A 15,465-nucleotide genomic window follows, 5' to 3' on the forward strand; every position below is an offset into this window, starting at 1 on the left:
AGAGCGGATGAAATAAATAATGGCAATGATTGTGATGAAGGTGATGGAGGACACATTTCAACGAGCAATTGAACGGGCACAATTGGTGAGTGGAAAATTTGAAGGTGGCATGCATGATGGTGGAAACCTAAGGTATTGACGATGCTAACATAGAAAAAGTACAAAGACGTGAGTTGGAAAAAAGACAAAGATCACACTAACCTCATCATCACCTGACCAACAAGCTGAGTGATGTTTTTTCTTTGCTTGTCTTCATTTGAATGCAAGTCCTGTAATCTTTGTCCCTTGGACTAAAAGAAAGGAACCAAATGAGAGTTTGAATGAGCAAAGGTGCATTTTTACGAGAATAGGGCGTTCTATATGTAGATCCAAGATGCTAGATCAATAGAGGAGGTAAGATACAATGCTCTTAAAATTTCAGACCGAAACTCCTTATATATAGTCAGATCGCTTCAATCGGGAATAATGTGAGCCATCTGCTTTTATCTTTTCTCCAATCCTTGTGGCCAATTGCCATCATGACACAAAATTCTAGGATGTGTACAAGTAAAAAAATTCATTAGAAAAATTAAATAAAGCCAAAGTTATATTTCTTGACTCATAAAATTATTTTATATTTTTGAATTTAACGTCAGAACATTCAAAAAAGTGCCAGAAACATCTAAAAAAATGAGTATTATTTTAAAAATATTTGAATAAACATGAATAAATATTAGTTTACCTGTCAACTTATTTTATTCAGAAATTTAATGTCATAAATTTATGTTAATATAATTTAAAAGAAGAAAAACCATGAAATCATGCTAAAAGTGGAATAAAATATCTTATGTTTAAATGCTTGCATGTATAATAATTTAAATTTAAAAATGACATAAAATACATGAAATTAGTACTAAAATATCATGATATTTATGATTATCACTTACCAGATTTGCAATGTTCTTGGGTCCATATGTACATTTCTACATTGATAACAGGGGTAAGCACGCTGTCTAATTTGGAGTGTGTATCTCAATAAGAGATATTTTCTATTGATTGTATGCCCAGATCACACATATGGATCTAAATTTTTTAAACATGTTAATGTTGGATAGACCCATGGGTCAACGACCAACAAGGACAACCCTTTTCATTTAAAATTTGCCAATAAGCCACTGATCAAAGGCACAAAGACATATTCCCCAATGAAACTATGTTCTAATGACAAGCACCACTCATTCCTAATTTTGAATTAAGATTTTCAACATTTTCCAAAGACAAGATCAGTGAAACAGTACTTATTGGTCAGACATTGAACAATATGCTTGAGAATTAGGCATATGAGAAGCAGTTGAAACGTTTTTATAGTTTAATATTAACTATCATACGGAAAACGCATGTCCGACCTTAGCTCAGTTGGTAGAGCGGAGGACTGTAGTTGGTTCACCCAGATAATCCTTAGGTCGCTGGTTCGATTCCGGCAGGTCGGAAAATCTTTTACCTTTCCCAATATAATTTTTTTCTGTCGATGCTTGCCCCTGAAAGACCTCTCTCTCTCTCTCTCTCTCTCTCTCTCTCTCTCTCTCTCTCTCTCTCTCTCTCTCTCTCTCTCTCTCTATATATATATATATATATATATATATATATATATCTTTCGGTATCTCTCTCTCTTTCTCGATATATCTCTTTCTCTCTTTCGATATCTCTCTCTCTTTCTCTATATATATCTCTCTCTCTCTTTCGATATCTCTCTCTCTTTCTCTATATATATCTCTCTCTCTCTTTCGATATCTCTCTCTCTTTCTCTATATATATCTCTCTCTCTCTTTCGATATCTCTCTCTCTTTCTCTATATATATATCTCTCTCTCTTTCGATATCTCTCTCTCTTTCTCTATATATATATCTCTCTCTCTTTCGATATCTCTCTCTCTTTCTCGATATCTCTCTCTCGATTTGTCTCTCACTCCGTCTATCTCTGTTTCTCGATATCTCTCTCTCTCGATAAATATATCTCTCCCTCTCTTTCTCGATTTATCTCTCTCTCCGTCTCTCTCTCTTTCTCGATATATCTCTCTCCGTCTCTCTCTCTCTCTCTTTCTCGATGCATCTCTCTCCGTCTCTCTCTCTCTCTCTTTCTCGATACATCTCTCTCCTCCCTATCTCTCTTTCTCGATACATCTATCTCTCCCTCTCTCTTTCTCTTCTTCGGTATCTATTTACCTATTTTTTTTATATATCCCTATCTCTATCTCTATCGCTATCTCCCTTTGTACATCTGAGATTCCTTGTCACTTCTTCGGTGGCATCAGAAGGATACGTCTCCCTCTCAACCTTGCTCGCGCTGAACTAGCACCCTGTTTTATTCCGAGCCAGGATATTCCCAAGCAGGGAGACGTTATCCCTTCTGCAGAATCAATGGAAGGCTGGCAACCTAACCGGAGGTATCGAACTCTCTACGGGCCATCTGCATGGAAACAACGCGCTGCGGCGAGCTCAGGTCCCACCTACTACTAGGGATGAGAAGCCTATCACTCGCATCAGAAAATTCCCACCCCATGATTATTAAAGTTAGTCCCACCTGTAATATTCCTACCAGTCAAATCCTCTGTTACCTTGGTTTGCCTAATGGAGACTGGATTTTCTTTCTCAGCTCAAATATCAATATCCTCCTATTTAGATACTCATGAAATATTGATAGGAATTTTGATGTATGTTCATATCGGGAGGGGAATAGAGGAGATGGGTAGTAGATTTCTCAGGGTCTGAGAGTATAATGGGAATGATCAGAGGGGTTGAACAGAGGAGGCAGGGATCGACTAGAGACGAGCCTCCTGAATATGCGGTGATGGTTGATGATTGTATTAATGGGAATGATTACTAAATCTATTTTTTCATATTTCATATCCTGAAGACACGGTGAGGGTTGATGATAGTGAGCCAAGAGGTCATTCTTACCTTAATTCGTGACTGCCCTCCTAAAGAGAAGACTACACATATTTATAGAGAAAGAAAGCAATATATACTAAAATTCAAATAAATAGAGTGCTCCTAATGGGATAACATGCCGAGGATACTCCCAGGGGTATAGGATTGTATCAAATATGAACTAACTTTTTCGTCTGAGAATCACTCTGTAAAATATTAAAATAACTCATAAAATCATGCGAGAATAATTTCAACATCACATAGACGATATTCAATGAAAACCCAAGTTAGCTCCTGTATAACCTAATCATCAGCCATCGATCATGCTTTATCAAGAAACTTTGATGAAAGATAGCCTTTCTTTCACTTGACCTTTCTCCCCACTTTATTATATGTTTCAAATAAGCCATTAATCTTAGATCCCCTCTTATCTCTCGCTCTATATCCCCATTCGACTCCTTCTATAGCGCAAAAAAAATAGATTCCTTATCGCTTCTCTCTCATTGATATTCTTCTGCAGCATTATAAGGCTATGTTCTCCTCTCTCCTCCCTGTCTTATTGTCCCACTAAACTAAGAACTTGTTTCTTCTGATCCACTTGCGTAGTTCACCGAGGATGTGTTGTCCTTTCCTCGCAATCAATGGGGTTTCTCCGTGCAGACAACGTGCCCTAGCGGCATCTCAAGTCCCAGCTGTCTGATAAGTTTTTTTTTCTCTCCTCGCATTCCATTAAGATTGTACATTGTAGAGGAATTGGAGCTTGAGTAGCTGTCTCTTCATATCTCTTCTTTTACATGGATAGCAATGGCGGAAGACAAGTACACCTCTACAGGTCGACCAATAGCCATCTTACCAATTGGGCTCGGTTCCTTTCTCATTTCTCTATCTAACACCGACTTAAGATTTCACAATGGGCAAGAGCCTTCGTTATTGGCAGCTTAGGGTAGAGCTGCGTGGGCGTGGTTTTAGTTTCAGTATCTTGATTTTAAGTTTTTTCCGTTTCGCCTGTTTCTTTTGGCTGCTTGTCTCCCTTCACCCTCTATATAAACCTTTAATGATCCTCGATGAATGCAGTATAAGTAAATTTTCTGTTCTTCTCTCCCTGTTGTGCTTGCCGTCCTTCATGTGACGGGGTCGAGTCGCTGCTCTTTTAGTTGCTGGGTGGGAGTAATTCCCAACATTCCCATCCTTCGGACCAAACTCTCCCTCTCTCTCTCGTTCTCTACCGAGCCTACGAAGAGAAAGAAAGAGGAGATCCCTCTCAGTCTCACTCTCGCAATACTGAGTCCCCTCTCTTCTCTGGTTCTTTTCTGCCCTCAACGCCATGGCGAGCAAGCGAGAAAAGCCTCCCCGAAGAGAAGCCCATAAATCCCCGGCTCTTTCCTCCGTCCCGTGCACTCTCCTCAATGCCATCGAGCCGTCCATGGAAGGACAAACGCCAAGGCCACATCTCCGTTGCGCCCCGCGTACTCCGTCCAGAGAGAAGAAGCCGCGAGAAGACCTACAAACTCCTCCCCGGCTTAGCATTCGAACATGGTCGGACCCACGTAAGACAAGAGAGAAGAAGGAGAAGATCTCCGCAGTCTGTGAGGAAAGGAAGAAGACGGAGGCTCCTCCCTCCCGCCCCAGACGTCTTGGGAGCTTCCTTAACTCTCTATTCTCCGCTGCGGTTAAGCCTAAAAATCCCGTCAAGGTCGCCTCCGTAGACAAAGGAAGAGAAGAGTATTTCTGCTGCTTCGGCGAGGCAACGACGAAGAGATCGGCGTGGTCAACTGACGAGAAACTTCAGAAGGAGAGGAATTCTTTTCAGGGAGTGAATAAACATGTCGATGCTTATGAGGAGAGAATGAGGGACGGTGATAACGGTACAATACGACGGCAGGAAGAAGATGACGGTGAGAGCGTTGACAGTTATTGCAGCTCCGATCTCTTCGAAATCAAGGATTTGTGGGCGATTGGATTAAGCGAAGACGGGCTGCCAGTGTACGAGACAACGGAGTTCCGATGCGTTCATGGCAGCTAATGGTTCATCGTATTCTTGGTCACTTGATAGTGAATTCAGCGATTGTCTGCTTAGGTCGGTCTTATTTACCCGTGTATGTGTTAATCCATTATTTTATGTATGTATGCTGCGTGTATCTATGGTAGAGCAGACACCTCAGGCACCGCATTCCGAAGAGACGATCGTCACAGCATTCCGGGATACTAACTTCATTTATTTATTGGATTTCCATTTCTTAAGTTTCTTGAAAATGTTAAATTTGGAGTTCTTTTCTATCTTCTCCAGGGTCCTCTAATTAGGTCAGAGCTGTAGTGGATTATTTCGTGAGTTGTGAGATTGAATTTTCTTTTCGTGATTTGACATACAGATTCCTCTGTGCCACTAGTGCGGCAGCCAATAATGTTGACAAGGGACGATTTCTTCAGTGCGCTCTCCTATCTTGGATACTCTATAGACATCTGACTACCATCCATGCATGCCACCGGTTGGGTCATAGCCGTCAGATTTAGTTGAATATGTTAGTGGATTAGGTTCCTTATTTCCTGTGGTTATCCTTTTGGGATTTTAAATTTGTATCCTCCATTTCCTGTGGTGGTTGAAAATAGTTATCTGGCCTTCGACTGTGGAACGGGGCCTCACATCATTATTTTCTCCAGATTTTAAGTTTTTCATATATCATGTGGATTTGTGGATAGATTTATCCATCACTAAGTTAGCTTTAGTTTGACATCGAACGCCCCCTCGAAAGGGGGTGTGGACCAGTCGTGCACATTTTTTGCACATTTTTCCCATAATTTTTGCTTTATTTATCCATCCCTAGGCTGCCTTTTGCTTGTCATATCTAATGTTTGTCAGAGTCCTCTTGCATCAGTTTTCACTTTTCTCTCTCTCTCTTCTCCCTGTATCTCTCACCCCTCTATCCCTATCTCTCTTTCTCTGTCTCTAAAATTCTAGGAAAGCCAAAGAGAGCTTGCACCCATCAAGGAGGCTCGGGTTCCTTCAAATCCCATGGAGAGGGACAATCACTTATGAATCATTCTTAGTTGCAGATGTCAACATTTGTATTGTTTTCACTTTTCTCACTCTTCCCCTCTGTCGTATGCACATATTGAACTATCAATCCAGAAATCCATCTATTTATTTCATATTTTAATCTATCTACTACTAGAGTTCCAACCGACCATCTAATATATTCAGATCTACCGATCTTTCAATTTACAGACCTATATGACAATTGATCTATCAAAATATCTATCTGAAAATTTATTTGAAAATATATCTACATATCTAAAAATTGATGCATGTAAGTATACATTATTGTATTGATACAGTCTATACGCACTTTAATTCGTGTATACACACTTTAATGTCTTGTCCTGGTATCTATGAAGCTATATATCCCTTCAATTTTTATTATATCATTAGTCAGGCATACGTATCTTTCTTTTGATTTTTCAATTTTCATATCAATCTTTCCAAAAAGTAAGAGTAGGCTTATGAATAAAGATGAGGCAGATGCATTCCCATTCTGATTAAGGAGAATCGTGGAAAAATACTTTTAGGGACGGAACTGCCATAATGTTTTTTGTTGTTTTCTTTCAGCCTATATCTTTTTCTGTTTGTATACATGTCTCTTCGTTCTCAAATAACAGCTCAAGCTTAAGCCATGGAGTGCAGAGAAAAAGGCTTAAACCAAGGTTTATGGAAGTAATGCAGAGAAAAAATAATTGACTTTCAGACCTTCTTATTGGTCAAACTATTACATGCTAAATCTCACATACATCCTGTAAATTGGCCCTTGAGTTAAATGTCTTGGTTTTATTTTATCATTACAATGTAACAGTCTAAAAAGTATAGTAATGAAATAGAAGAAAAAAGTAGATAGTAATAACACCCATTCATAAATGGATTCAAAATCATTTTTCCTGCATTAAAGAGCATATATCATCATTTATAAGTTCATCTCTTATTGAAGTAAAGCGTGGAAATATTGTAGATTTAAAGTGATAATTTATGATTCCAAGTATCTGGATCTCTGATATAATCAAATAGATGCTAGTATTAATGTGATTTTTCCTTATTTATTCTTAAAAGCTATACTAAGAAAAACTAATTTTTTGTTATTTATGATAAAAAATGAAATTAAGTTGGCTAACCATTTAATTCTTAATATGCATTATTTTTTATATTTATGGATGTTTTTAGATTAACCCCACTTGAGTTTATTGTAATATAAGTGGTTATATTCTCATATTTTCTTAAGTATTTTTGGATGCAATGACTAATGTGAGTTTTAAGGATAATTTACGAAGTCAAATGGGAAACAAAAGAGGCTCAAGCTAAAACTTGGGTTCATGGAGGAAGCCTAAACCATGACATAGAATAGAAAATGGTCTTGATACATAAAAAGTGAGGATTTAAGGCCTAAAACAAGCATGTTTAGAAACCATCAAATGGAGACGTATATTTTGGATCTGTGAAAATTGTGGATCTGGAAGTTTATTTTTCGATCTGGACCGTCGAGGGATGTGGATCTAGTGCTTTTTAACGATAACATTTACCCCTCCAATTTAAACTGATCAAATCCATCGGCTACAAACATTTCAGCTCTTCTATTTAAACTCATGTACCTCATCTGCAGTTTTTATCCTTAGATTTTTTTCTCTTAAGTAGTGTCAGATAAGAATCATTTGGCTCCATAAGACTCTGGGGTTCCATTCTAGAGTACCAATAGTGGGGAATAGATTTTCTCAAAGAGGGTCAGAAAGAGTTGAGGAGAATAGCATCAAGATGTAGTTCAACTCATGGACAACGAGGCTTCTGCAATCACAATCTATGTTTTCATCCTGATTCATAATCCTTTTTCAAGATTATTATTTCAATGCATATATTCTATCCAAAGCTTTATAATGCCACCAGTTGCATCTAAACATTACACTTGTAGCAAAATCTATGTCTCAAATGCTACATTTAACATCACTGCCAGCCTTGACTGTTAATGCTTGCAATTTTCACTTAGTCTACATGCAACCAGGTTGACTGGTCCAACTTAGCTGACTCAACGGCGTCATTCGACTCGCGAGTGATGAGATCAAATTTGGGGTAATGATTTTCATTAGTATTTGAGTTAATCAATAAATATTTTTAAAACTTTGACTCATAAAAGATATGGTTATCTAGTGGTAAGAAATTTTCACCTTCACAAGGCAAAGATATAAGGATTTAAATTATAATAGGGGATGAGAGGATATATTTAAAAAATTAAGAGAACTGTGAGATGAGAAGGATAATAAGGATGTGCTAATTAATGTATAATAATGTTTATAAGAATGCAATGAAGCAAGTAAGGTGAATGCCAGTGATGGGTAAATTAAATATTGATGGATGATGTGTATGGAAGAGATGGATATGTGGATGGGTGGACGTGTATTGATAGATGTGGATGGATTATCAAGGGTAGATAGGTAAGAATTGATAAATATTGAAAATAAGATGACAAATAAATTACATGGAAATTCATTTTAGATCTGTTTATATTGCCAGGATCAAGGTAATTTGTGACACATGATTATCCTTTTCTTACATCTTCTAACTCTGATCAATGACGAGAACCAACAAAAATTAATATTGGGACAATTCCAGAGTATATTTTTAAATGGATATAGGGATCTATTTATAGAAGAGAGTATTTGCATGAATACAGGAGTGGGAGACAAAGCTGCACTCAAACTTTAAGCTTGAACTTCATTACAATTTTTAGATATCCTAATTTGAAGTTGGATGATTCTTAGTCATTGATTTTCTCTCTCCCATTGATCCAAATGCCAGATTGCCAACTTGTAGCAATTTTTTTGGAAACCAAGACAAATTCTTAAAGCCCCTTAGGTAATTACAGAAAATGAATTTTAATTCCTAAAAATCTTTCAAAGCCATATTCTGATTTTTCAGTTTTATCTATTGAAATATAATCTCAGGAATTTCTAATTTCTAATCTGAGGAATTTCTAATCTCTAATCTCAGGTATTCCTAAATATATATTATGAATTATAAAATTATTATATTCACCAAAACTTCCATAAAATACCAAAAACCATAAAATGAAAATATCATTCTATATTTGTTCATTTTAGGATTGAGAAGATAAATATAGAATCATTATAGTTCAAAGAAAAATTAAAAACAATAATATCAATATAATAATTAGGATTTTGTCAAAGAGGTGACTCTGCCTATTCAAGGAGGATTCAATAACCCTTCCACTGGGTGAACCAGTTTTAGACTGTTCAATCTGTGATTTCAGATTGATCAACACATGCTGGCTCTCTATCACCACCAAACACTTCGTAGAGTCTCCATAGCATTAGTGAAGGTTATTTTAGTTAGTTTTAATTCAATTTCTACTCAATGAAAATCCGAAAAAGAAATAGATGAATTATGATAAAACGCAAAAAAATATTTTATAACATTTTAATTTATATGAAGTTAGTTTTCTTATGCTCATTTGTATTTAGGTTAAAATTACATATATATATATATATATATATATGTGTGTGTGTGTGTGTGTGTGTGTAAAATACGGTTTTAACTACCAATTTCCTTGTTAGATTCCTCGTATCAATCGATTTGACCCTTCTGTTGTGCCTAGTTAGGAAATTATTATAATATTTAATGGATAAGTCAGAGCCTTGAACGACATTTTTTAACCCAATTCTATCCTATCAGTCATCATTCTATTTATTTTTCATGTTCTTTATAGGAAAGATAATATTCTCATAACTCATCTACTCCAAACATACCACTACCATAGTGTCAGATTTGATAATTAATCATGGCTTCGAAGTTATACTCTCAACATCTCCTTATGAAATCCAAGAATAAATCCTCATAAAATATTATATCAATATATTCATCTGAATTCATATGAAATTATCAAAAAATGGGTTAAAGTGTGGTCTCCAATATATGTCATGCATTTTTATGTAATGTAATTTTTATGCATTAGATTAATTGAAACACTACAAGTTATCATTTTTATGTATTTATATCATTAACGAATAATTTTATAGTTCCTATGTTATATTATATTGCATATGGTAAATTATACAAGGTTATCTTTGAAACTGAGTCAACTAATATGCTAATTTTACAGGAATTATCATGATTTAAATTATTTTTATGATTTTTCAATTTTTTTTGCGTTTAGCTTGAATAAAGGAAGATATTGTTGTATCACTTCTATTTAAAGGATGCTTATGACTTTATTATGAATATGGGCCCATTATTTTGGGCAAGTTAATCTGAGGGCTAGACGATCAGATTAGCTTTGCAAGTCTGGAGTCACAGGTGGCGTGAGCAAGTTGGCAGATCATAATCACAAAATAGCTCTAGAGCCCTTTGTTATTCATATGATGTGAGGAATTCTTAGTGCATGGGGAGAGGACCACACTCATCCATGGACTTAAAAACATTGAAGATATGAACCTTTGAAGTCTTGTCGGATGAACGATCATTTTTTTCTCATTCAAGATGCTTCCTCTATTTCTCCCTTGATGATTGATTCTGAATATTTTCCGCGTCCTGCAAACAGGATATGATGGCCATAAAAGTGGGCCAGATTGATGTAACATGAAGGTCATCGGGATAGAATGGCTCGTGTTACACTAGGGCTCAAGTAGGCGCGACGACGGGAGTGATGGCGAATGCAGTGATGAGCGCAATATTGGGCAAAGAAGCTAGCACAGCAGGGCGCGGTAGCAGCGAGGGGTAACAGCAGCAGGATGTGGGAGCAGCGAAGCATAGTGACACGATGGAACGGTAGCGGCACGGCACGATGGTGGCGCAGCGGCATGGTGATGGCAGGGTGTGGCGATGCGGCGCAGGCAGGGCATGGCAGCACGGCAGAACAGTAGCAGCTATGCGGTGGCGTGGCAACGGTGGTAGGGGGTGGTGGCAAGAGGCATGGCAGTAGTAAAGCACGGCGGTGTGGCAGCACGGCGGCAAAGCGCGGTGGTGCCACGGGCAGCAACGGTGAGGCACGATGGTGCGGCGGGCGGCAGGGTTAGCTGCGGCTGGCGACCAGGCAGTTTGCAGTCGCGACTAGCAGTTGTGGCTGCGGTCGGTGGCTGCAGCCGCAACTAGCCCGGGAGGCTGTCGCGGCAGCGTGAGCAACCCTGGGAGCGGCAGTAATGGGGGAAATGGACGGCGATGGCAACGGCGACGACGGCGGCGGCGACTCTAGGTTTTTTTAAAGACTTCAAATGTGTAGTGGAATTTTGCTATTATTGTGAAAACCAAAAAAATAACTTTAAAAATATCTAAACCAAAGGAAATCCTTTGAAATCACATTTTTCAAAATTCTTCTTCTCCCCTCTTCCTATGGGTGTCCCCCTCCCCTCTTATAGGGGTAAATATGGCCTTTTCCCTTAGAAATAAAGGGGAGAAGGCCCAATTAAAAGGGTCCTAGGGCCCCCTAATAGGACAGAGACCCACTAACATGCCCACACATGGGCTCACACACGCGCAAACGTGTACGTCCATACAACGGCCCAAACACATGTGAACAAATAAACACAAACCCATATGCAGCCGACATACAAGGCCTACTAAGCATGGAGAAAATAAGTGAAAGATAACGTCAAACCTCTGTGGCTCGTTGACGAGGCCGAGTACTTTGAAGGCCGGATCTCATGCGTCAGCGCTCGCTCAACAAAGTGCTTAAGACTAGGTCTTCGAAGCTAGATGGTCCCCCATCACAGATGAATCACAAGAACATCCTAAAGTGGGTGAACCATAATAATCAGGGCCATAGAAAGTCTGATAGAGGAATTAGTAAACTCAGTTGATCAATCAGGTTGATTCAATGTCACTGAGGCCACCTTATATAGGCTATGATATAGAGTGGGTGGATCATAATAATCAGGGCCACATTTCCCCATGTCCTTAATAAATTTGGGCTTTCCATTTTTATCTAACAACCAAATTTACTCCTACATGCCAAATTCATGAAAAAAGTGAACCACTACAGCGCATGTTTTGTGTTTTTTTGGAAAGCTGACATCCATTTTTTTTCTCAGAATGTGATTTCACATGAAGTCGTCCTGGAGGAGGGATATGGCATTGATTCATCAAAATTTAATTTTCGTCCTTGTCTGGCTATATTTTTTATTTCCAACGCTTTTAGATCTTGTTAAATTCATAAGCCATATTAACAAAATATTATATTAATGAGCTATAAATAATGCAAAAATAATAAAATAAAATTCACATTTAAGATGGAAAAACTCTGAATCTTCCAATCCCCTCTTATAGTTAATATGAATTACAAGTCGATGTATGTATAGTGATATATAATGTCATGAAGAGGGTCGTACTATATAGTCATAGTAGAATGTTTTGATACCTTAAATTCTAGTAACTTTAAACTAAAACTAACATATAACTCAGAATCTCATGGCTTGGGAACACATATCATCTGCCATAAATGCTCAACTGATGTGATACATGGATCACTTTTTGTATTTTTTTGTTTCATTCATATAAATGATTCAGGTAGTAGTTCATTATAAATTACATTAAATAGTGTATTTATCATTTTTATCGACAATAATATTATTCATGAATAAAAATATTAGTTCCTATTTTGAATTACTTTTCAAATTTTTAAACACAAAAAACAATCATAAACTTCTATGCATTAAATGGAGTCAAATATGATTAAGGAATTATGTGTGACATAACAATATTTTATATTTTAGGAAAGTTGACATATTTTATAAACTATTTTAGTGAAACATATATTATCAGAATCGGTAGGAACTTTAAGGAGTTACTTTGGACTAGTATATGAATGGAACAGTAAGCAGAGTAACTGTTGGAATGAAGGTTGCAGAAGTGGACAACAAAATCACAGTTACATAATACGTGCAGACCCCACCATTCTTCTTAAGACATGGGAAACACAAGGTGCATGGGGAGAGGAATCTGAATGAACATGCTATAAATAACATAGAAGATTTATGTCATTGAAATATAGTAGGGTTTCTAGATAATCCCTAAAAACTTATTCTCTTTTTTTTCTCAAATTTTCACTGACTGTTAGTCTTTCAGACTTTGTAAACATCTACATTGAGTGAGAGTGTGATTTTACACTTTTTTGGAAAGCTGAGATATGAAATATTTAATGGAGTAATATATTCAAGAGAAATTCAATATTAATTGAGTATTATGAAACTTTACTTTGAATCAAGAGAAATACCAACATTAGGTTCAGTATATGACCCAGATGTAATGGTTTATTTATGGAAACAAAGTTATGTTTGACACATAAATGAGTTCAGATACATTTACATTAGTAGTTTAGCTACAAAAATTGATTATAATGGGGTAATTTTATTTTAAATGTATAAGTTAATGTCTAAGAGAAGGGGGTTAATTAGGTCCTTAAAATTTTTTAATCAATCCAAAAGTCTTCCATGGATTGAGGATGCTTGACCTCCTTTAACTCAGTCCCCGAAAATTGCTCTTGGTCAGCTCACAAACTGTCAACTACTTGATGCCCAAAGCCTAATAGTATCCAGTTAAAGTCTTTATATTTACTCAATCTAAACATTCAAAGATATCAGATAATTTCGTTCATGGATATTCAATGAGAAGTAATTCTTGATTATATTTCACGACAAAATATTTTGAATATTCTATTAAGTATCATAAGATGGTTCTTACTGAATATATTTCCCTTTATCATGTACTTCACAACTTATTGTTATATCTGTATGTTCTTATGTGTTAATGCAGATACACTCCTCGCGATCAAACTCACAACCAGTGAGGACATTTAGAAATCTTGATTTCTTGTCTAAAATCCCACTTCAATGCCTTTGAATGTTTCCTCCTTCTCGTGGCTGTAAATTTAAAATTAATGCACTCACAATTGTGCGAATAATCCGTGAGAACCTGAATAATAATTATAACTCTATTTCGTCATGAATTTTTTCTTGAGTTTCCAAAATATCATTATACAAGAGAATTGTTTTTTCCCAACCATTTCCTATTCATCTTCTTTTTCTCCCCTTCTTCTTTAATCCTACACAAAAATATTGTGTTTTAGATGCTGCCGAATTTAATGGAAGTTGCAAATATTTTTTAATTTTAAATAAACTTAAAATCTCCCAGTTATGATCTTAGGACCAGGTTTGCCTATGGCGTAAAGGTTGATTATAACTTCTTGAAAACCTGAACCAAAAAATAGGATTCCAGATCATGTGGAATTGGGATGATGTTCTCAACAAACGTTTGTGAAATATTTCTCTAAAGCAACCTGGAGATTTCTACAGAAGATGTGAATTCTTGTTTGCACCATCGGAGAGAGGGAGATAAATACACTAAAATGAGGGTAAATCTACCTACATTAAAATCATGAATGAAACGTCCGAGTGAGTAATTTTCATATTAATAAAAAACTTGATGAACAATATATGCCAGAAAAAGTGGATAGGTAGTAAGACATCTAATTTTGGAGTGCATACTAAATATTAATCCAAGAATTTCACTTAAAAAATCTATAATAACTGTTGTAAAGTTTTGAATGATTTTATTCAAAACAATTTAAGTAAATTTTAATTTTTTATTTTTTATTAAATATTTATAAAGTATGTTGTTGATTTAGATATAAATATACATTGTGGATAAATTTGTATCGACTACCGCATTTTAACAATTAAGTGAGATGTTATCTATATAAATATTTTCTCACTGATATTTAACATGTTTATAAACATCTCATGTAAATTTCTAGTATTAATTGAAATATCCAATCCACAAGCCACATTGTTAATGGTCATATTGCTTCATGATGATGGATTTAATTCAAGCTTTCTTTGAATGTTGATCAAACACATTGACTGGGATTATAATCAGAATATGTCATTCTGAACGTTCATCCAAATACATACGAGGGTATTTTCACTCAAATGCATGTAGGCTTGATGTTCAGATAAAAATTCCCACATATTTTCCTTCAGATTTTGGGTTTTACGAAACTAAAGGAGCACTAATAACCAAACTTTTAATATATTTTTTTATATGACATCTAATATTACATTTCCATAAAAACATACATAAAACCCATTCTGCTAATGTCTACATGATCAAATAAAATGGAGAGAAAAATATTTCTTGATTCCTTCAACTTATTCAATTTTTTGGTGGATTTAAATATTCGTCTACAGCGGACATTGAGCCTTAATATACATTTTCATGATTAAAAGAGGCTTATGTATTTTAATAAAAATTTTGTTATGTTTCAACCAAAATTTTGAATAATATAGACTAAAATTGAAAACCTGAGAACTTCCTTAAAATTAATTTTAAATTCAATTATAAATGATTGTAAATAAAATTTCATAAATGTATATTCTAAAGCCAAGCTATCAACAAAGATTTATCAGATAAACATTTATACATGATAGATATATAAATATTCAATCAAATAAGATGTCTTATTACATTATTTATTTTTTCTGTTTTTATTAAAATTTATTCAAACTCAAATATTTATAT

The 15,465-nt window shown here is 35.8% G+C and overlaps 1 protein-coding gene and 1 non-coding gene across 2 annotated transcripts; both read left to right on the forward strand.

Annotated features, from left to right (window-relative positions):
• The first annotated feature begins 1,380 nt into the window (after positions 1-1,380).
• On the forward strand, positions 1,381-1,469 carry TRNAY-GUA (transfer RNA tyrosine (anticodon GUA)). Its single transcript is given in 2 exon segments — positions 1,381-1,417; positions 1,434-1,469. It is a non-coding gene; the product is annotated as a tRNA-Tyr (tRNA).
• Positions 1,470-3,517: 2,048 nt separating this feature from the next.
• Positions 3,518-5,995, forward strand: LOC144714034 (SKI/DACH domain protein). The gene is made up of 2 exons (XM_078588773.1): positions 3,518-4,983; positions 5,276-5,995. The coding sequence occupies exon 1, from the start codon at positions 4,231-4,233 to the stop codon at positions 4,927-4,929; it is 699 nt and encodes a 232-aa protein (XP_078444899.1). The 5' UTR covers positions 3,518-4,230; the 3' UTR covers positions 4,930-4,983; positions 5,276-5,995.
• The last annotated feature ends 9,470 nt before the right edge of the window (positions 5,996-15,465 follow it).

This window comes from Wolffia australiana, chromosome 16 (genome assembly GCF_029677425.1).
Source record: "Wolffia australiana isolate 7733 chromosome 16, ASM2967742v1".
Taxonomy (NCBI): Eukaryota; Viridiplantae; Streptophyta; class Magnoliopsida; order Alismatales; family Araceae; genus Wolffia; species Wolffia australiana.